This window comes from Mobula hypostoma, chromosome 2, assembly GCF_963921235.1.
Source record: "Mobula hypostoma chromosome 2, sMobHyp1.1, whole genome shotgun sequence".
Lineage (NCBI taxonomy): Eukaryota > Metazoa > Chordata > Chondrichthyes > Myliobatiformes > Myliobatidae > Mobula > Mobula hypostoma.
Genome location: NC_086098.1, coordinates 21,508,505 through 21,531,310, shown reverse-complemented (window position 1 = coordinate 21,531,310; position 22,806 = coordinate 21,508,505). Strand labels below are relative to the sequence as shown.

At 39.1% G+C, this 22,806-nt stretch overlaps 1 protein-coding gene across 1 annotated transcript in view; it reads right to left on the bottom strand.

The window, feature by feature from the left end:
* Positions 1 to 268: 268 nt before the first annotated feature.
* Positions 269 to 22,806, bottom strand: part of hsf2 (heat shock transcription factor 2) — a 45,652-nt gene continuing 23,114 nt past the window's right edge. Inside the window, exons 5-12 of the mRNA XM_063033992.1 lie at positions 22,127 to 22,202; positions 19,588 to 19,649; positions 17,311 to 17,392; positions 17,087 to 17,217; positions 14,736 to 14,975; positions 13,428 to 13,533; positions 3,579 to 3,648; positions 269 to 2,605 (exon numbers count right to left, since the gene is read on the bottom strand). Coding sequence (XP_062890062.1) covers positions 2,313 to 2,605; positions 3,579 to 3,648; positions 13,428 to 13,533; positions 14,736 to 14,975; positions 17,087 to 17,217; positions 17,311 to 17,392; positions 19,588 to 19,649; positions 22,127 to 22,202 — 1,060 coding nt within the window. The 3' untranslated portion in view covers positions 269 to 2,312. The remainder of the gene's footprint in view (positions 2,606 to 3,578; positions 3,649 to 13,427; positions 13,534 to 14,735; positions 14,976 to 17,086; positions 17,218 to 17,310; positions 17,393 to 19,587; positions 19,650 to 22,126; positions 22,203 to 22,806) is intronic.

Below are 22,806 nucleotides of genomic sequence, written 5' to 3'. Positions count from 1 at the left end.
TCTTAATGAAGAATTCCACCATATTATGGTCACTCTTACCCAAGGGGCCTCTCACGACAAGATCGCTAATTAACCCTTCCTCATTGCTCAAAACCCAGTCCAGAATAGCCTGCTCTCCAGTTGGTTCCTTGACATGTTGGTTCAAAAAACCATCCCGCATACATTCCAAGAAATCCTCTTCCTCAGCACCTTTACCAATTTGGTTCACCCAATCTACATGTAGATTGAAGTCACCCATTATAACTGCTGTTCCTTTATTGCACACATTTCTAATTTCCTGTTTAATACCATCTCCGACCTCACTACTACTGTTAGGTGGCCTGTACACAACTCCCACCAGCGTCTTCTGCCCCTTAGTGTTACGCAGCTCTACCCATATCGATTCCACATCTTCCCGGCTTATGTCCTTCCTTTCTATTGTGTTAATCTCTTCTTTAACCAGCAACGCCACCCCACCTCCCCTTCCTTCATGTCTATCCCTCCTGAATATTGAATATCCCTGAACGTTGAGCTCCCATCCCTGGTCACCCTGGAGCCATGTCTCTGTGATCCCAAATATATCATAATCATTAATAACAATCTGCACTTTCAATTCATCCACCTTATTACGAATGCTCCTTGCATTGACACACAAAGCCTTCAGGCGCTCTTTTACAACTCTCTTAGCCCTTATACAATTATGTTGTATAATGTGCTGGATGCAGAGGTGGTAGGCGAGGACAAGAGGAACACAGTCCCTAGAGGATGGTGTGAGGGCAGACATGTCCAACATAGAAGACAGATGGGTGAGGGCAACATTGATTGTGGAAGGAAGGACCCTTTTCTTTGAAGAAAGAGGATATCAGATTAGTTCTAGAATGGAACTGAGAGAAGGGGGTGCCATTTTTACAAGTGACAGGGTTGGAAGAGGTATAGTCCAGGTAGCTATGAGAATCAGTGGGCCTATAAAAGATATCGGTGGACAGACTATCTTCAGAGGTAGAGGCAGAGAGATTGAAAAGATAGAGAAAAGAACCGTTAAGAACTGTTTATGGTTGGAACCTCACACTAGGCCCACTCCAAGAAAGCATTGTGGGCCAGAAAGCAGCAAACTGCAGAATTGATCTACATATTTGGTGCACCATTTGTGCAAGGGCAGCAGTGTGAAGGTTGATTGGACGGATTCATTCTATAGATGACATCTTGCTTGTACAATTCCAGGATTTTTCTCTGACCTGCAACCTTCTCAATCTTACTTATGGTATGGTACTTCTCAAAAGACCAAGTCTTAAGCTGAAGCTCATTTCAACTCTGAAGCCAAGTACTACAGGTAGTTTTAAAGCTAGAGTTCTGTAGGCACAGTTCAATTAGAATACAAAGCTAAAGTACATGCATTGTCGACCTCATGCCCACATTATATTCATTTGAATGCAACTTGATTTTTGTACATCTGCTTTTCTGAGCTGATCTCCAAATATATAAACATGTCACTATTGGAAAAATCACCCTCAAGGTTATGCCAGTAATAAGCACAAAGCCAAATATGGTTGCCACAGACTGACCCTAGCTGATTGTCTGTTCTCGTGTCATTTGGGCAAACTATTTAACTTGCCCTGCAGGTACTGTCAATAATAGAGCTGAAAACAAGGTTTTTACATACAGAAACAAGGAAACAGTTTCTGCCCATACAAAAACAAAATCAGAACAATATCACTGTAGTTAAGACCTGAAAATAACTTCAAAATATAATGACATGCTTTATAGTTCAAGCATTTCATTCCTATTCCAAGTCCCTTAGCCCTCAAAATAAGGAAATATTGTTTCCAAATAATATTTCTACTCAAGGTTCTAGACAATTAAAGATCTGGTTAACGCAGCTACAATATATCAATGAACATTGGCCAAGCTTTAGCTGATAAGACAATACATTCAGTATTAATATTATTCCTTTTAAGCTTCATGGAATGTAGGGTAGTGCTTTTAATAACCCCAAATTGGTTTTGGGTAAAAAGAAAATTTACACAAGTTCAAAGGTATTGATTTTCAATTTCTTACATTGTTGCCATCAGTAACAAAAATAAAAGAATGCTCAGTAATGCCACAGCAATAGTACTAAAGTCACTTGAACATACAGCTGCATTTCTGATGGAGTTATTAAGAATATAGTGGAACAAAGTACTCTGCATATATTAGCAAAAAGAGAGCAACATATTTACAAGAATTTCAATATAGGACCTGAACTACACAAACCAATCTTACAGTATAAATTAAACATTTCAAGTTTTAAGTTAGTTATTTGCTAGAGGTACCAATACAAACCTTTAACTTATTGGCTAACTGTCCAGTAAAGAATTTTCACCATCTAATGTACTTGATGGTGTCAGTTCACATAAGTAAAACAATGTTTCTTCTTTTGCTTCTTCTTCCGTAAGAGGCTCTAATTTAAAAAGTTGACTTGTCTTTTTCTTCTGATTTTCTCCTTCTACTGGCTCATTTTTCTGCAGGTGATTGTCATCAATTGAATATTTATTGCTTGGAGCAATATGTTCCTTTTCCAATATAGCTGAGGTAGTTCCGTCCAGGAAAGCTAGTACAGGGTACATATTATACTGCATCAACTGCTTACCTGCAAATAAACCAGGAACAATTGATGTTTTCGAACCTTCCCAAAATGAGCTCTTGAATACAGAACTGCTAAAAAGTATCAAAATCTACATTAAACTAGTAAGTTAAGATTATGATTAGTAAGGGTGTTATGGGGAGAAGGCAGGAGAATGGAAAATAAATCAGCCATGATCTAAGGAGGTGCAGACTCAATGGGCCAAACGGCTTAATTTTGCTCCTCTGTCTTAGGATCTATAGGACAGTAATTTCTTCTGAATGGGTATACTGATGCTAATAAATGGAACTCCAAGTCTACCAACAGAAGGAATTAATAGATTCAAGTCGCCCATAAATGCTCTTCAGAACACTTCCCAGGCTACGTTGTGGACACTGAAATGTTTAGTGACACTTGCAGGCTGCCCCAGCATATCTTTCATTTTTTTAAAACAAAAAATGCTTTTCACAGAATGCTTTGATGTACGTGTGATAAATAAATTAATCTGAATCTGATAATAGGGGAGGCACATTGCTGCCATGACAGAACAAAAGTGGCTTCATCTAAAAGGACATTTAAAAAACTTACTTGTGTAAGCCTTAGCCTAACCTAGCAATGCTGTTCATCAGAAAATTCCTCAGGCAAGAGCAAGTTATGCTATACCACCTAGACTCCAGAATCCCCAGCAGACAAATCCCACTTTAATGGTTTCAATCTTTCCATGATCACTAACAGTGCGGTGGGCTTCTGACATGCAGTCATGCCTAAATACCCATCAGTTTCAAGTCTGACTTGCCACAAAGTTAAAACTAGGCAAGAGCAACCTAACTTTCCAAATGAATTAACCCATCAAGTTAACCAAGCCTAAATGTGATCTAGTTTGGTCTTGGACTGGGCATTCTATCCTGGACCAATGACTAGACAAAGGATGAAACATGAAAATTTACCCTTTATTATAACTGCCAATGGCAAATATTTAACAGATTCTATAATCACTAACCAGTATTAGAAGACTTGCTTTCATCCACTTTGGAATCTGTTCCATTAAGGCTTTCTTTAGTTCCTGACACCTGGTATTAAAAAGTAAATCATGTGAACACATTAAATTTTAAGAATGGAATCATGGTGCAAGTATACTTCGCTCCGATAATATTCAGTAGCAGCTCACTCACCACCCGTCAAGTTACACCCAGAAGTTTGGATTTAAGTTTATAAGATTACATTCATGATAACAAAATTAATGTTTAGCCCATAAGAATCTCTACAATACTTATTGAATTAAATCATAAAATAGAAAGTTCATCCAGATGCTTGTGTACAGCAGATTAATCTGCTATTGGATGGTTTGACATATGCTCAGTGTACTGTATCCCCATACACCCTTAAAATCATGAGGACCCTATTTCCCCATGCTTTTCAAACTTCCCAGGCCCCATTTCCAGTGCGCCTTTTAAACTCAATAGGAGCCCGTTTCCCACATTTCCTTTAAACTTGTCAGTTTCATTGGGATTTTTTTATACTACTGATTATCAATTTACAAAGCAAATTAAAAGAATGCTGCAGTAACATTAGGAGTAATACCCTATTATTACTGCAACACACTGGGAAATATTGGAAAATCTACAAATCTGGCACCATGTATGTCCTAAGGGTGGCAGAGGTTAGAGCTTTACAGTGTATCGGAGATAGAAGGTGACAATGCCAATTAACAGTTACTGATGCATCTATGTAAAGTAGAAATTAAAACTTTTTCCCCCAAATTGCTCCAGTTGGAATTTCAGAGGGAGAAGCTAAAGTCAGAGGTATCAGCAAACTATATCAAAGTAAAAGCTTTTTCATGTAAAGAAGAAAAGAGATGAGAGGGGATATAGGACCACTAGAAAATGAGGACAGAGAAATAATAAAACTGCACCCCTAAGGTTTTGAAAGAGGTAGTGGTAGAGATTGTAGAGGTGTTAGTAATGATCTTTCAAAAATCATTGGACTATGGCATGGTGCCTGAGGACTGGAAAATTTCAAATGTCACTCCACTCTTTAAGAAAGGAGGAAGGCAGCTGAAAGGAAATTATAGACCAGTTAGCCTGACCTCAGTGGTTGGGAAGATGTTGGGAGTCAATTGTTAAGGGTGAGCTTATGAAGTACAAGACAAGATAGGCAAAGTCAACGTGGTTTCCTTAAGAAGAATGATACAAAGATTGGTGAAGGGGCAGGTAGTGTTGAGGAAACAGGTAGGCCGCAGAAGGACTTAGACGGATTAGGAGAATGGGCAAGAAAGTGGCAAATGAAATACAATGTTGGAAAATGCACGGTCATACACTTTGGTAAAAGAAATAAATGTGCAGACTATTTTCTAAATGGGGAGAAAATCCAAAAATCTGAAATGCAAAAGGACTTGGGAGTCCTTGTGAAGAACACTCTGAAGGTTAACTTGCAGGTAGAGTCAGTGGTAAGAAAGGCAAATGCAATGTTAGTACTCATTTCAAGAGGTCTAGAATACAAGAGCAGGGTTGTTTTACTGAGGCTTCATAAGGCACTGGTGAGGCCTCACCTTGAGTATTGTGAACAGTTCTGGGCTCCTCATCTAAAAAAAGATGAGCTGGCATTGGCGAGGGTTCAGAGGAAGTTCACAAGGGTGTTTCCAGAAATGAAAGTGTTATCATATGAGGAATGTTTGATAGCCCTGGGTCTGCACTTGCTGGAATTTAGAAGTGGGGGAGGGTGGGATTTCATTAAAATCTTTTGAATGTTGGAAGGCCTAGACAGAGTAGATATGAAAAGGACGTTTCCCATGGTGGAGGATGGAGGAGCATCCATTTAAAACAGATGCAGAGAAATTTCTTTAGCCAGAGGGTGGTGAATTTGTGGAATTTATCATCACAAGCAACTATGGAGGCCAGATTGTTGGGTGTACTTAGGGCAAAAATTAATAGTTTCTTGATCGGATATGGCACCAAAAGGTTAAGACAAGAAGGCAGGCGAGTGAAACTGAGGAGGAGAAAAAGGGATTAGCTATGATCAAATGGCGGAGCAGAATTGAATGGCCAAATGGCCTAATTCTACTCCTATGTCTTATGGTCTTATGATTTAAAGTGGAGTAAAGGGAATTATAGAGGCACGAGACAGGAGCTGGCCAAAGTTGACTGGAAGAGGACACTACAGCACAGCAATGGATGGAGTTTCTGAGAGAAATTCGGAGGGTGCAGTATTCTAAAGACAGGGTGCCACAAGCGTGGCTGACAAAGAAGTGAAAACCAACGTAAAAAGAAAACACAGGGCAAGGGCAAAAGCAAAAGAACAAAAACTAGTGGGAAGTTCGAGGATTGGGAAAATTTTAAAAGCCTACTGAAGGCAACTTCAGCCAGAGGTCGTGGTACATATTGGTACCAATGACAGAGGCAGGAAAAGGGAAGAGATCCTGAAAACAGACTACAGGGAGTTAGCAAGTAAGTTGAGAAGCAGGACCTCAAAGGTAGCAATCTTAGGATTACTGCCTGTGCCACGTGACAGTGAGTATAGGAATAGAGTGAGGTGGAGGATAAATGCGTGGCTGAGGGATTGGAGCAGGGGGCAGGGATTCAGATTTCTGGATCATTGGGACCTCTTTTGGGGCAAGCGTGACCTGTACAAAAAGGACAGGTTGCACTTGAATCTGATGGGGACCAATATCCTGGCGGGGAGGTTTGCTGAGGCTATTGGGGAGAGTTTAAACTAGAATTGTTGGGGGGGCGGTGGGAACCAAACTGAAGAGACGGAGGAAGGGGCGGTTGGCTCACAAATCAAGAAAGCTTGTAGACAAGTGTGAGAGCGAGAATAGGCAGGTGATAGAGAAGGGATACACTGTGATGGTTTGAGATGTCTATTTTAATACAAGAAGTATCATGAACAAAGCGGATGAGCTTAGAGCGTGGATCAGCACTTGGAGCTATGAAGTTGTGGCTATTACAGAGACTTGAATGGCTCAAGGGCAGGAATGGCTACTTAGAGTTCCAGGCTTTAGATGTTTCAGGAAGGACAGGGAGGGAGGCAAAGAAGGATTCGAAGAAGGAGTCTGAGAGTCTGAGTGGGAGTGCCGAGAAAGACATTTTTGAAATTTTTGTTATTTTTTTTCTCCAACGGCGTTCTGAGAGGCGGGACTGCGCAGGCGTGTGACGTCCGGCAGTGCAGCGCGGCAGATTTAAAAGGAACAGAGCCTCATAGAGTGGGCAGCGTAGTTTGCGGGCTGCGGAGTGAGCCAGGAGCAGAGTGATGACTTAAGGGCTTCGGCTCAACGGGCTTAGGCGAAAACGGGCGAGGCGAGGAAAGTTTGGCATTCATTTTCTGTTGTTATTTGAGGAGAGGGGCAGTATGAGTGTGAGGGCAGTTTGCTGTTCTCGGTGTCGGATGTGGGAGGCCCTGGAGTCTCCAAGCCTCCCGGACGTCTACATCTGCACCAAGTGCATCGAGATGCAGCTCCTAAGGGACCGCGTTACGGAACTGGAGCTGCAGCTCGATGACCTTCGTCTGGTCAGGGAGAGTGAGGAGTTGATAGAGAGGAGTTGCAGGCAGGTGGTCACGCCGGGGCCACGGGAGGCAGACAAGTGGGTCACGGTTAGGAGGGGGAAGGGGAAGAGTCAGGTAATAGAGAGTACCCCGGTGGCTGTGCCACTTGACAATAGGTACTCCTGTTTGAGTACTGTTGGGGGGGACAGCTTACCCGGGGGAAGCGACAGCGGCCATGCCTCCAGCACAGAGTCTGGCCCTGTAGCTCAGAAGGGTAGGGCAAGGAAGAGGAGGGCAGTTGTGATAGGGGACTCGATAGTAAAGGGGTCAGATAGGCGATTCTGTGGACGCAGTCCAGAGACCCAGATGGTAGTTTGCCTCCCTGGTGCCAGGGTCTGGGATATTTCTGATCGTGTCCAAGATATCCTGAAGTGGGAGGGTGAGGAGCCAGAGGTCGTGGTACATATAGGTACCAATGACATAGGTAGGAAAAGGGATGAGGTCCTGAAAGGAGAATATAGGGAGCTAGGAAGGGAGTTGAGAAAAAGTACCGCAAAGGTAGTAATCTCGGGATTACTGCCTGTGCCATGCGACAGTGAGAGTAGGAATGCGATGAGGTGGAGGATAAATGCGTGGCTGAGGGATTGGAGCAGGGGGCAGGGATTCAAGTTTTTGGATCATTGGGACCTCTTTGGCGCAGGTGTGACCTTTACAAAAAGGACGGGTTACACTTGAATCCTAGGGGGACCAATATCCTGGCAGGGAGATTAGCGGGGGATTAGCGGAGGTGACTTTAAACTAGAATGGTTGGGGGGTGGGAATCAAATTAAAGAGGCTAGGTGTGAGGAGGTTAGTTCGCAACAGGGGGATGGGAACCAGTGCAGAGAGACAGAGGGGTATAAAGTGAGGGTAGAAGCAAAAAGTACTAAGGAGAAAAGTAGAAGTGGCAGGCCGACAAATCCAGGGCAAGCATTAAAAAGGGCCACTTTTCAACATAATTGTATAAGGGTTAAGAGAGTTGTAAAAGAGCACCTGAAGGCTTTGTGTGTCAATGCAAGGAGCATTCGTAATAAGGTGGATGAATTGAAAGTGCAGATTGTTATTAATGATTATGATATAGTTGGGATCACAGAGACATGGCTCCAGGGTGACCAGGGATGGGAGCTTGGTTAATGGCAAGGCTCCATGGGATTAAAAAAAACCTTGAATAAAAGGACACACATTTAGAACGGAGATGAGAAGGAATTTCTTTAGCCAGAAGGTGGTAAATTTGTGGAATTTGTTCCCACTGGTGGCCATGGAGGCAAGGTCATTGGATATATTTAGGCGGAGGTTAATAGTTACTTGATTAGTTAGGGCATGAAAGGTTATGGGGTGACGGCAAGAAAATAGGGTTGAGAGGGAAAATGGATCAATCATGATAAAATGGCAGTGCTGTCTTGATGGGCCAAATTACCTAATTCTGCTCTTATCTTGTGTTCTTACGGATATAATATTACAACGCTAAAGCATTCATTTTTCAACTACTTGCATTTGGATTCAGTTCCTAAAATCCCAAAACCTCACAAAGCTACAAGTATGTAATGACAAGCTGCACTGGCTATATATCTACTCTATATTGCTGGCTGGTGTTTCCTTACTGCTACAATATATTCAGAATTATTTCCCTGAATTATTCTATTTCACTGAACAATATGATAACTTGTATACTCATTGCACAAGAAACTATCTGACAAGAGTAATTTGTGACGGAGGGCCACCATAGTGAAGCCTTTAACACAAAGCTATTACAGCTCAGGCGTCAAGAGTTCATTTCTGATGTCATCTGTCAGGAGTTCGTATGTTAATTAGTCATTGTAAATTGTCCTATGATTAGGCTAGGGTTAAACTGGGTTGTGCGACTCGAAGGACCCCTCCCTGGCACACCTCTGCCACCTGTGGTGCTTGACCCTTGCCATTTCCAACATTGTTTGCTCCAGCCAGATTTACAAACTCGCTCTCCACTCAAGTTGACAAATACAATACTGTGCAAAAGTCTTACACCCTAGCTGTCTATGTGCCTTCAGACTTTTGCACAGTACTGTTAGTGTAAAAGTCCACCTCAAGCTGAACTTCAAGATGGGATTTGCAATAAATCTCTGCCTTGTGAGAAATCAGCTTCCAGGAACTGGGACAACTAGAAATCAGGCCAGGTACTAGCTTTTGAAAGGCAGAATATAATATTAATGGTAAGACTCCTGGCAGTGCGGAGAATCAGAAGGATCTTGGAGTCCGAGTCCATAGGACACTCAAAGTTGCTGCGCAGGTTGACTGTGTGATTAAGAAGACACACGGTGTATTGGCCTTCATCAATCGTGGGATCAAGTTCAAGAGCCGAGAGGTAATGTTACAGCTATATAGGACCCTGGTCAGGCCCCACTTGGGAGTACTGTGCTCATTTCTGGTCACCTCGCTACAGGAAGGATGTGGAAACAATAGAAAGTGTGCAGAGGAGATTTACAAGGATGTTGCCTGGATTGGGGAGCATGCCTTATGAGAATAGGTTGAGTGAACTTCACCTTTTCTCCTTGCAGTGACAGAGGATGAGAGGTGACCTGATAGAGGTGTATAAGATGATGAGAGGCATTGATCATGTGGATAGTCAGAGGCTTTTTCCCAGGGCTGAAATGGCTAAGACAAGGGACATAGCTTTCAGGTGTTTGGAAACAGGTACAAGGGGGATGTCAGGGATAAGTTGTTGTTGTTTTTTACACAGAGGGTGGCAAGGGCGTGGAATGGGCTGCTGGCGACTGTGGTGCAGGCGGAAACGATAGGGTCTTTTATGAGACTCTTGGATAGGTACATGGAGCTTAGAAAAATAGAGGGCTATGGGTAAACCTAGGTAATTACTAAAGTAAGTACATGTTCAACACAGCTTTGTGGGCCAAAGGGCCTGTATTGTGCTGTAGGTTTTTCTATGTTCTAAAGCATTAGATGTCAGTGTCTTTGATACAAGATGATGAAAAATACATGATGAAACAGGCCCTACTGCCCCTGACTTGACTAGACTAGAGAAGGAATAATTACTGGACAGTTTGAATAAGACATGAAACAAAGCCAGAAAGAATGTGATCTATTGTAAGAAGTTAGTATTAACACAACTGAAACAAGCTTACAGCTTCTTATTAGCATAAAATAGATTTCCTATTTACTCTTGGCACATATCTGTTATATTATTAATGCACACAAGCTTCTATAAACAGATTACTAGACAAAGTGATCATCAGCAAAATTAGTTAAATGCCATAAACATAATTCAAAATACAGCGGATTCTGGTTAATTGGGACACATTGGGACCAATACATTTTGGCCTAATTAAGCAGCTGCCCCTATTAGCCAAAGTTTTATGGAAATAGTTTAGAAAAAGACAAACTACATTTAACTGAGCTACAGATTATGTATTTAAATGAAACAGACCAAATTAGAACACTACCAATATTACTACAGTACTATAAAAACTGTCTATTAGTTCCTAATAGATATCGACAGAGGAATTCATAGTGTACGCTGCTGTCTTTTTTTTGATTGAATGTAAATGAACAAAATTTGTGCAAAATCTGCACAAAACACCTTGTGCAGATAATGGACTGCCTTCATTGCCTTCCTGAATGTCTAAAAAAATCACTACTTTTTAAATTCAGTGTTCATTGGCTCAAATGAATTACCTAACACAAGCATACGCAAATACCGATATTTAAAAATAGTTCGCACTTAACACTGTGTAGAGTAGTGGTCGCCAACCTTTTTAAGCCCAAGATCCCCTACCTCGGCCTTAGTGAAAGGCAAGATCTACCTACTAAATCGTTTAAGAGAAAAAACAACTCAGATTGTACTTCCAACTTGAGGCCTTTTATTTGGGCTACTTGTATTTGAATTACATAAAATGCTTTTGTCAAACTTTCAAATTAATTCAGCCAAGAAAACACTGTAACAAGCATATCAAAAAGGTCATAGCTACCTTTCTTTAAGAATATTACAATACTTCATACCTTTTGTAGTAACTTCTACTTTGAAAAAGGACCACTCGACAACTTCATGTCTAAAGAGACGACTTTATCTGGGATGGCAAAACCAATGCGGCAGAGGGGCTTATACACACATGCACAGAAAAGACTGGAAGTAGAACCCTGCAATCCCGGAAACAACCTCTGTTTACAAACAGCTTTCTGTAGTGGGAGTATTGCTATATTACCATTATCCCAACTGGTATTAACTCATCTTTATAATGCTCATATTACAACACTTCTCCCCCTTTAAATTCCAACATTCCCCAAATGTAAAAGAACTGGGAAACAAAAAACGGTGGTGTCATTAGCTTGAGTACCCCTGAAACTTATACTAGTGTCTCAGCAACAGTTTACCAATACAAAGCACCTGAAAAACATGGCAAATTCAACATTCAGTCTAACAAAGGGAACTGTCCATTCGACTATTCATTATGTCAGGAGGTTTGCGAGAGCGCTGTGCTGAAATGGTTTGTTGACTTGCTGCCTGAGATAAAGAAACGAGGAGCACGAGGAACTGTCAGATGATGCATGGCTACTGGATTTAGGGTTTCTGACAGACATAACGGCTAAATTAAATGCACTTAACAGCGAGCTCATGGGAAAAGACCGACACCTGTGCCACATGATAAGTGCAGTAAATGTGTTTAAGACCAAGCTTGGTGTTTGGATTTCAAATTTAAAGAACAGGAGGCTGACACACTTTCCCAACTTGGAGAAACTGTTATACGCCATCAAGGAAAAAAAATGCCTTTCGCCCTGAGCAGTACTGTGCTTACCTAGACAAACCTGCAATAGAGTTCGATCAGCGTTTTGGGGAGTTAATCGTCATGAAAGATATTGCTGCATTTATTTCAAACCCATTTCTGCCAATCGGTATAGAACAAATAGCAGACAAATTCCAGCAAGTATTTGGTGTGCCAAGTGATATTGAAATGGAAATAACTGACTTGCAAAATGACATCGAGCTTAAAGCAAGATCAAGGGACGGTGACTTTTGGGGGGCTTGTCAGGGAGCCTTTCCTCATCTCATCACATGTGCACTGAAAGTCAGTGCCTACTTCGGGTCAACTTATCTGTGTGAAATTGCACTTTCACAGATGAAAATTATTAAATCTAAGTACAGGAACTGTCTTACTGACAGACACCTCACAGACTGTCTCAGACTGGCTGTCTATAGTTATGAGCCAAATTTCAGGGAACTAGCAGAAAGTATTCAGCCCAAGTCATCACACTGAGTGCAACAGTCAATTTTTATTCATTTATTTTTCATGTTGAAATAAAATTAAATAATGAAACTTAGAATTAGAGGTGTTGTAATGTGAGCATTATAAAGATAAGTTAATACCAATTAGGATAATGGTAATATAGCAATACTCCCGCTACGGAAAGCTGTTTGTAAACAGAGGCTGTTTCCAGGGTCGCGGGGTTTTACTTCCAGTCTTTTCTGCGCATGTGTGTATAAGCCCCTCTGCCGCATCGGTTTTGCAGTCCCAGATAAAGTTGTTCCTTTGGACACGAAGTTGTCGAGTGGTCCTTTTTCAAAGTAGAAGTTACTATATATGCCCCACATATGCGCTCTAGGGGTAAAATTTGCTTTTGCATCAGAAGGTTTATCAGGCATAATGTATTTGTGTATTTATTTTTCATTTTTTTTGGGATCTACTGGGAAAGTCTCAAAGATCGACCGGTTGGCGACCACTAGTGTAGAGTCTAATGGCCACACAAGTGCATGTGACTGACACTAGTTAGAAATTGTTGCATTCTCCAAATCTTTATTTTCATTGCAACATTCAAGATGATTGTCGATACCTTCGAATTCCTTATAGTTTGTAACTTGAATTAGTGAAACCATTTCATTTTCAATCTCAGCTGTTTCTCACCTCTCTAACCCCAAATGCTTGAATTGCAGAGAGCAAAACAGTTCTAAATTGTCTTACTGCTTATTTCTTAGACAAAAATCACTCCTTTTTGAACACACACATGCAGCTGACGCTATTTCAAAATTGTTCGCTCAAAGCATGGTGTAGCATCTAACAGCCTCATAAGTGCACGCAAACGATGCTAGTTGGAAACTGCTTAGCAAATCTCCTGTCCCAATTAAGCAGCTATGTCCCAAATAAACAAAGAAAATCCCAGCTATTTTCTCAATTGGTTTTAGTTCTTTAAGAATTATCCCAAATAAGCATCTGCCCCAATTAACCAGAATTCACTGTACTTAATATAAAAAAAAATCTAAGATGTAGTTTTATCTCAGGAATAATTAGCTAACATCTGGTACAAGTGAAAAATCCAGTTCAGACCTAGTTACATGATGGGTACTTACATCTGACAGAATATCTGGATCCACATTAAATTGTTTTCCTGATAACGTAGCCTGAAAATCTTCTAAACTACAGTCAATACTGTCCAAATAATCCATAAGTTCTACCCTGCAAGACCAGAGATTGTTTAATACTTGTTAATGTGGTATTGATTCAAGCTGAGGAACTTTGAATGAGGACCAACTCTATGTTTATGACATATACTATGACAAAATCAGTGAATCGCATAAGTAAATAAAAAAGCTGAATTCATAAATGCATGCATCTTTATAAGGTATACTCATGGAAGAGCCAGTTGTGTGCAGTTTCACATCATACAACTTACAATGCTGATCTCATCCTGTCATGAACATATATTGACTTCATCTAGAGTCCTAAAAGAAATGGTGTTGGCTGTTGCTACTATATACAAAGAAATGATTTGTTAATTTGTCTACCAACTAAGAAAATTTCAAAAACATCACAATCTACAAACTAATGCAATTACTTAAGCAGACAAATGCAACAGTCAGTAAGCACACAGCAAGATTTTAATATGTAGTGTAAAAATACACAGAATATATTTCCACTTCTAAGTTTAAAACAAATGTTCCAAGTGGAATAAGTGGAAAGGGTGATTGATTTCAAGTTCCTAGGTGTCAATATCTCTGAGGATCTACCCTGGACCCAATATATCGATGCAATTACAGGGAAGACACAATGACGGCTATATTTCATTAGGAGTTTTAGGAGATCTGATATGTCACCAGAAACACTCTCAAATTTCTACAGCTGTACCATGGAGAGCATTCTAACGGGCTGCATTACCATCTGGTATGTGGTATGTGGAGGGATACTGCACAAGATTGAAATAAGCTGCAGAGAGTTGTAAACTTAGTCAGCTCCATCATGGGCACAAGCCTCGATAATACCCAGAGTATCTTCAAGGAGCGGTGCCTCAAAATTGCTGCATCCATCATTAAGGACTCCACCCCCCCCCCCCCCACAATCACCCAGGTCATGCTTTATTCTCAATGTTGCCAACAGGAAGGAGGCACAGAAGCCTGAAGGCGCACTTCAATGACTCAAGAATAGCTTCTTCCCCTCTGCCATCTGATTTCTGAATGGACATTGAACCCATGAACACTACCTCACTATGTTTTTATTTCTATTTTTGCACTCACTTACTGAAACTTTTTTTTAAAATTATGTATTGCATTTTACTGCTGCCACAAAGTCAACAAATTTCATGACATAGGCCGGTGATATTAAACCTGATTCTGAACGTGTATTGCATCAAAAATCAAAAATAAAACTTTACATTTACTCACTTGCCAAGAAGATTTATATTCTGTGAAATAACTGCATTGTCTTTCAAAATGGAGTCCATCATAGATATGGGATCTTCAGAACTTATTGATGATTCGGTATTTGTTATTTCAACGTTGTCGTTTATCATAGTGTTCATAACTTGGTCTGTACTGCATACATCCATTATCTCAGATGATGGAAGTGATTCCTGATTTTCAGTATTTACTACTTTATGTGAAGAATTATCCTGTTCTGTAACTCTGGAAAGATCAATAAGAATGTACAAAATATTGATTCAACAATATTGAATTTTAGAACTTTTTTAAAGTTGCTTACTTTTTTTTTTACACAGATATATGAAAAGAAAATTAAAGACACAAATTGGGTACTTTATGACATACCCTCAGCGATAGTGCTAAAGGACAGCATCTAACACCTTTCAAAATCTCCATTTTCCAAATGGTACTAATCCTTTAATTAAAATAAATCAATTTAAGTATTGTTAGTGGATCTCCATAACACTTTCCCAAGTTGCATGGCTTTGTCCAGTCCAAATCATTGTTGTGATTTTTTTTCTCTTGCTGAATTGCCATTATTTAGAAGCACTCACAGTATGGTTTTAAAAAACAACAAAGAACATACAGATTGAAGAGCTGCTTACTTTTGTGGTATTTTCTACGGGTGTAGGGACCTAATACCACAGAAATCTGGAGGAACAGATCCAATGGAATCATTAAGTTATGCAAAGTCATGGAAGTATTCTCAGAAGTACTTTCATCACAGCACAGAGCCACATTTTGTACAGTAGCATTAATCACAGTATATTTTCATAAATAATGCTGCAACAACCAACTTTGTAGGTCTCAGCATACCCAAAATTGTTCATGATTGTCTGAGTCAAAACTAACTGGAGAGTTTTGAGGTCCACAGAAATCATCTGAAATTCCCATTTTTTTTGTGTCTCCTGAACAACATAATCAGATCTGATTTGAAAGTTCTGTTCCTTCCTCTCCACCCCTTTATCTTTCTTACCCATCTGGCTTCGCCTGTCACCTTCTAGTTATCCTCCTTCCCCTCCCCTAACCTTTTTATTCTGGCGTCTTCCCACTTCCTTTCCAGTCCTGAAGAAGGGTCTCAACCTGAAATGTCAACTGTTTATTCATGTTCTATCTATGAATCCTCTATTATATTAAAAGTAAGTTGAAAAGATGCATATTTAGAAGGACACTACACTACACAAAACCGAACAGAGCCTGGCTGTCAATTCTGTGATTTTTCATTGTTAATTTTAAGGATGAAAATTAAGAAGCTGACAAATGTAGTCAATCAAGATCATACAGCACTTTTTCCCCACCCCCAAATGAAAGAATTCCAACACAAATTTCCTCTAAACCTCCAACCATGTATCTTTAAACCCATGGCCACTAGTTATGGACACCTCTAAGAAAAGTTTCTAATGCCTCTAGTTTTGCATACCTCAATCAGATTCCTCTGCAACATGCTCAGCTCCAATAAAAATAAACCTGGCCTACCTTGCCTCCCCTTATAGCTAAAATGCTCCCTCCCAGGCAACAACTTAGACAATCCCTTGTACATCTTCCATTACAATCACATCCTTCTTACAGCATATCAACCAGAACTGCACAAAGCTCTCCAGTTGTGATTCAACGAATGTTTCATAAAGTTGTCCCAGAATCTTCCTGCTTTTATATATCTCAGGATACTAATTCTAAGTATCCCAGATGCCTTCTTAACCATCCTATTCACTTGTGCTGAAGCTCAAACTGGAATACTTGGACTCGGATACTCCAAGTTTCTCTCATCATCTTTACTGTGCAACCTCAGGGGAACTTGCTGGCCCTGAATTTTAACTATCTCCCATTTAAAAGACTCACACTTGTTGGATGATGTTTTATTTGCAAGCGGGTGCTCTCAATCCATTTTCACCAGGTTCTGTTGCATATTATTGAAATTGGTCCTTCCACGATTTAGAATATTAGCCTATTTAATTTCATGAAAGTAGTAGACTATCCATCATATATTGGCTCAAAAATTGTCCTGGATACACCATTAAAAACTCTACTCCATCTAAGCCCCTCACACCAAGGCTAAGTCAATAGAAGGATCAATAGTTTATAACAATGAAGGTAGAATCCGCCATAACTTTAACATTGCACATTCCTGTGACTAGCCCATGTATACACTCATCATCACTCACTGACTGTTGATGGGCAGGAATGTGGTATAACCCCAAAGTGATGGCCCCTTCTTATTTCCAAGTTTTACACTTACAGTTAAGAACATTTCTGCAACTGAATACTGTAATTCAACAATCACAGTATGCAAAATAACAATTGGGAATTAATCATACTCATTAGTAGCAAATACAGATGCTTCATCCTTTTCAGATTCTTCTGTTGGCCTGTCTGTGATGTCACAAATGACAATATCATCTAAGTTTCTAACACACTGCTTCACACCATTTGGTCCATGCACAGGTACCTAACAAGACAGACATAAATTTTAAAAATCATTTCCAACCTTACATCTTAAAAAGTGAAAAAAAGTTAAAACTTCAAAAAGGTGCTTATTTACATGAGTCGCATCATCAGGTTCTTTGACTATGTGATGAAAGTATTTTGGCTTAGATGGTCCAGAGGTATTAATCATTATTGGCCTAGAGTAATGAAAGAAAAGTTATGTACAAGCTTAAAATATGAACCAATATAATCTAAGAACCAAGCATGAAATAGTAAAACTCAACTAGATTGTGTAATTCTAGCTTCTGGATTTATTTACACAAACAAGGAAAAACAAATTGGAAGGCTAGGCACTTGATTGGTAAAGAATATTACTGTAGCTTGATAAATACTAGCTTGTTGCCAGGTCTGGAGTACCTCAGTTATAGAGATAGATTGAATAGAATTTTATTCCTTGGAACTTAGAAGACTGAGAGATTTGATAGAGGGTATACGAAATTACAACAGGTATAGATAGGGTAAATGCAAGTAGGCTTTTTCCACTGAGGTTGGGTGGGTCTACAACTAGGGGTCATAGGTTAAGGGTGAAAGATGAAAAGTTTAGGGAAACATGAGGGGAAACTTCTTACTCAGAGGGACATGAGAGTGTGGAATGAACTACCAGTCCAAGTGGTGCATGTGAGTTCGATTTCAATGTTTCAGAGAAGTTTGGATAGGTACATGGACGGTAGGGGCATGGAAGGCTATGATCTTGGTGCAGGTCGATGGGAGTAGACAGTTAAAATGGCTTGGCATGAACTACATGGGCCAAAGGACCTGTTTCTGTGCTGTACTTTTCCATCATCCTACAAATACATTATATCCTAATCAGAGCCAGAGGTACTCTTTCACTTACATAACGCAAAACTCTATTAAACTAGTAAGTGGATACAAAGGATGGCATCATCTAACTCCCATACAGCAGTGAATTTACTACTAACACTTTGCTTCACAAGTTATTTAACTTCAGCCTGATGGATAACATTTCAAGGTCTTGAAAACTCAGATTTCTGGGAGAATATAAATTTTCTTACCTCTTCAAGAAAATGCCCAATAGTTTTTATATAAACATTCATTTTGAGTAGACCAAAGGAAGAATAAGCACAGTTAACAATGCACCTCAGAGTTATTAACTCTGTACTGCCCTTTATAAATCAAAAACTGAAGTGGCCTCTCTAAAATAATCAGTCAGACACCTCACAGCAAATCTAACAAGATGTTTATAAAAAAATTAGCAAATAGAACTATTTTTGCATGACAAGTTGTTGTCATGTGGTATTTGAACCCTATATTAAAGAAAGAAAGTTGTACCATATATTCACGTACTTTCATATTAGACTAGGATTTTAAGCATTCACTGCTTGATTGCTATATCCATGGCAAACTATCAAGCTGCATGAGAAAAATGTTGCTTCAATCTATATCATTGTATACCCATGCTTTTACTCAAATGAGCAGAGCTTAATGGCAGAAATATTTAAAGGTCTACGCACTGCCATTTAAATTTCAAAACGCTTGTTACAAAACAGACAAATAATCCACACGGCTCAACAGTATTTCAAAACAGCAATCAATCACCATTAGATTTTACCATCAATGGTCTGAACGGCCAATGAACCCATGAACATTACCTCACTATTTTTGCAACTTTTAAATATATATACATTTCTTACTGCAATTTGTGGTATATTTTCTGCATAGCACTGTCCTGCTGCCACCAAACAACAAATTTCATGACATATGTCAGTGATAGTAAGCCAAATTCTGATCGCGTTATTTTTGTTGTCACTCACAAAGTCAATATGTTACTGGTAATCATCAAGCATTTATCTGAAACTGTACAGGTAAACAACTTGTGTGACAGAAGGCAGGATGTAATCCAAATTTGAAATTAAAAGCTACTATAAATGTAAAATTGGTAAGATTTCATAGTGCATATTGAGGTGCTAAGATATGCCAATTTGCAAATGTCTTGAGGAATTTCATACTGAAGTTAAATACTGAAATTTAAAAGCAGCTGCAAAGCACGTTTTCTTATATACTTTAAGTGAATTAACATTGCACTATGTACAAAATAATGTGGATTACTTTCTGAAATTTCTTGAGAAGTAAATTAAAGAACATTATTCTCATGAGCTTGAATATCCAGAAAAAAAATCATTTCATAGTCTTGGGGAAATTAACACTTACCATTCTACCAACTAATGTTTCAAAAGATGTTTCATTCAAAACTATATTTATAAACCAAATACAATTACATGGAGACCTGAATGCTTTCAAATTATTGGGACATGACTGAAACAAAAACACACCCCAATGTGAAAAAATATATTTGCAAAATAGACATGCATACCTCTTCCGCTTCAAAGTTACAATTTGGTTATTCTGCACCAAACTAACGATAAATTTAATAATCTGAAAAACAGGGAGTGTAAATATTTTGAATTTTCAACTACAAGTCTGAAAAGTCAACATCTTTCCCCTAACAAAGTCATAGACAGCTGAGAATATGTTCACGCAACCACTGCTACACTAACAGTAAGAAATACCTGATTTTCTCCTCGTATTACTATCTAAGTAATACTGTATAAACACTAAACAAAAGTAGTTAACCATTTCTTAAAAATGCAAAAGCATTAGACATTATATGAAGCTCAGAGGCTTATACTTAAGAACCACTACTTATATACTTACTGCTCTCTTCTATCAGACTTTCGAACCAATCACCTCTTTCAAACCCTCTTCCTGATGGTGTAACCATGTTCTTGAAATCTTAATTCTAGCTCTCCCAATTATTCTATTGCCACTTCAACATTTCTTTTTGCATCACTTCAGATTGCAAAACACTCTATGCACTGTTCTGCACTTGTATTTATTGGCAGATTTATTATTACAATGTATACTGTTTACTGAGTTTCATGCAAGGAATTTCATTACATCCAGATGTATTTAGAAGAATGACTGGAGATCTTATAGAAACATATAAAATTATGAAAGGGATAGATAAGACAGAGGCAGGAAAGTTGCTTCCACTAATAGGTGACACTAGAACTGAGGGACATAGCCTCAAAATCTGGGGGAGTAGATTTAGGACGGAGATGAAGAGGAACTGCTTTTCCCAGAGGGTGGTGAATCGGTGGAATTCTCTGCCCAATGAAGCAGTGGAGGCTACCTCAGTAAACATATCTATCCAATATTCTCTTAAATTTTTGTATAGTAGTGGAATTAAGGGTTATGAGGAAAAGGCAGGTAGGTGGAAATGAGTCCATGGCCAGATCAACCATGACCTTATTGAATGGCAGAGCTGGTTCGACAAGCCAGATAGCCTACTCCTGCTCCTATTTCTTATGTTCTAATATGACAATAAACTATACTAATTTTAATGCAGGAAAATAAACAAATTTAGTTTACAGATGCTTCTTCTGAAAAAAGCAAAGCAGATGATAGCTTATGGACAAGTGAAAAGAAGCCTTAAGAGAAAAGTTCAGTTATTTTGTCAACTAGGCCCTATGATGGTGGAGAAGGAATGGAGGATGAAAATGACAGTATTAGGAATGGAAGATAATCAAATCTGGAGAGATGAAGGGAGGAGGTCACCGAGGAGTTTAAACCTGAAATACTCATGGGGCAATGGCTAATAAATTTGAGCCAGTGGGAGCTTGCACAAGTTTGAGATTTCTTGGATGAATTTAAGTTTGTGTAGGTGGAAGATGGGATGCAAAGTTGTTGAAAAGAGGTAACAATAGCACAAAACATGTTTTGTGGAGATCAAATCATGAAGTGTTCTCTTACGGGAAACAATGAAAACGTTTTTAAATAAAAAGGTGTGGTCATTAACTGATTCAGCTAACGTGGGAGCCAGAAAGTCGGTTTGATGAGAGTTTAGTCTGAATAAGATCAATAGAAGGGTAGTCAAACCAAAAGCAGTATCTAGCACTGATGGCCTAGTTACATTCAATCAGCTATACTGGGCTGACCACATTCTGCATCCTCAAAACCAGACCCCAAACAGACACACGGGTTCCAAGATCTACGATAGGAAGGGATCAGATGTACTGAAGAAAAGATTCAGGGATGTGCTTAAAGTTTCACTGAAGTTGAACAGCATACTCATTGACTCCTGAGAATCTCTAGATCAAAGCAGAGGAGCAGCACGTGGGTATTTCAAAGCTCTGTATGCATTGGGGTCATATAGAAGCTCTGTGATACAAAGAGCACACCACCTTGCTCCTAACCAATCCATGGAAGAGTCTACAGTTCCATTGGTAGTCTGACCAGCCATCTAAAAATGCACAATACCAGAATGGAAACATATCATTCATGATCCTGAAGGATTTTCTATAAGAAAAAAAGGAACCAACTAGTTGGTCTCAAATACTCAGTCATGTTAGAAGTTGGGATTTTAAGTTCGGGGAATACAGTACGCAGACACAGAGATACACACAGAGATACAGGATTAAAATAAAATTTCCAACCTTGTAACATTTGCCCTAATCTTTCTATCAGTCTTAATATCATTTGATGGTACTGCTCCAAATATTGTTAAAAGTAGGGATCCTTTAACATAATCTTTGGAGCAGCATAATCACTAGCATGTTTTATTGAATTTGAATAATGCGTTGAGTTTTGGAAACTTAACAGTTTAAGTCAAACTTTAGAAGTTATTCATTCTGAGTCATTCTTTTTTTTATGTGGAAGGAGGCACATAAACTGGATTAGCATGAAAAGATTAAATTTGAAATAATTTTTGCAAAGTTAAATTTGGAAACACCATTGCAGCTTTCTTAAACAGCTTGGAAAGGACTAACAACCTAAGCACACAGGACAGTATTTCAAAAAGCCTCTTTAATGACATTTTACACAGAATTTGAAACAATGCAGGAACATTTTACCTGTCTGATTACTTGCTGTTGCTGGGCATGTTTCTGCCTAAGATCACCAATCTCTCTCCACAGAGTTTCATTTTCCCTGTCAATCAGCAAATAAGAAGTCAACTTGACAGCAATGCTTTCTAATTGTTAAAAACTAAAGTGACGATAAAGAATTATCTATGAACCATTATAGCTTGAAGTGTTACAATCTACGATTGGGGCAGGGAGAAAATAAAAATCAACAGATTTCAGTTTGTTTGTATGTGGCTTTGAATTAACATGGAAATGGAACCAGGCTACTTAGGCCCTTTAGCCTCATCAGCCAACGAGTGTCATGACTTAACAGTATTCCCTCACTTTTGGCACACATCTCCAAGGAACACTGAACAAAAAAAAAATGCATTTCTGATTTTAAATTAAGTTTTTATTTGTAAATTGAAAGAAATTAGAACACCTTTTACCTTTTGCAGCCTGCAGTTTTTCCATGAAAGACAAAATTAGAGCAAGACTGACGCCCCCTTGCCTTAGCCTCAGCTAGAGAAAATAGTCCCCAACCTCTTTATAAAATAATTCTCATTGAAAACTCCTTCCCTCCAGCAAACCCTTAAATTTCAGGAATACAATGAAATTATATCATCCTTATACATTAATTCTCGGGAGTCTAGATATCCTTTAATCAAGTTCATTCAACACTAGGTGTT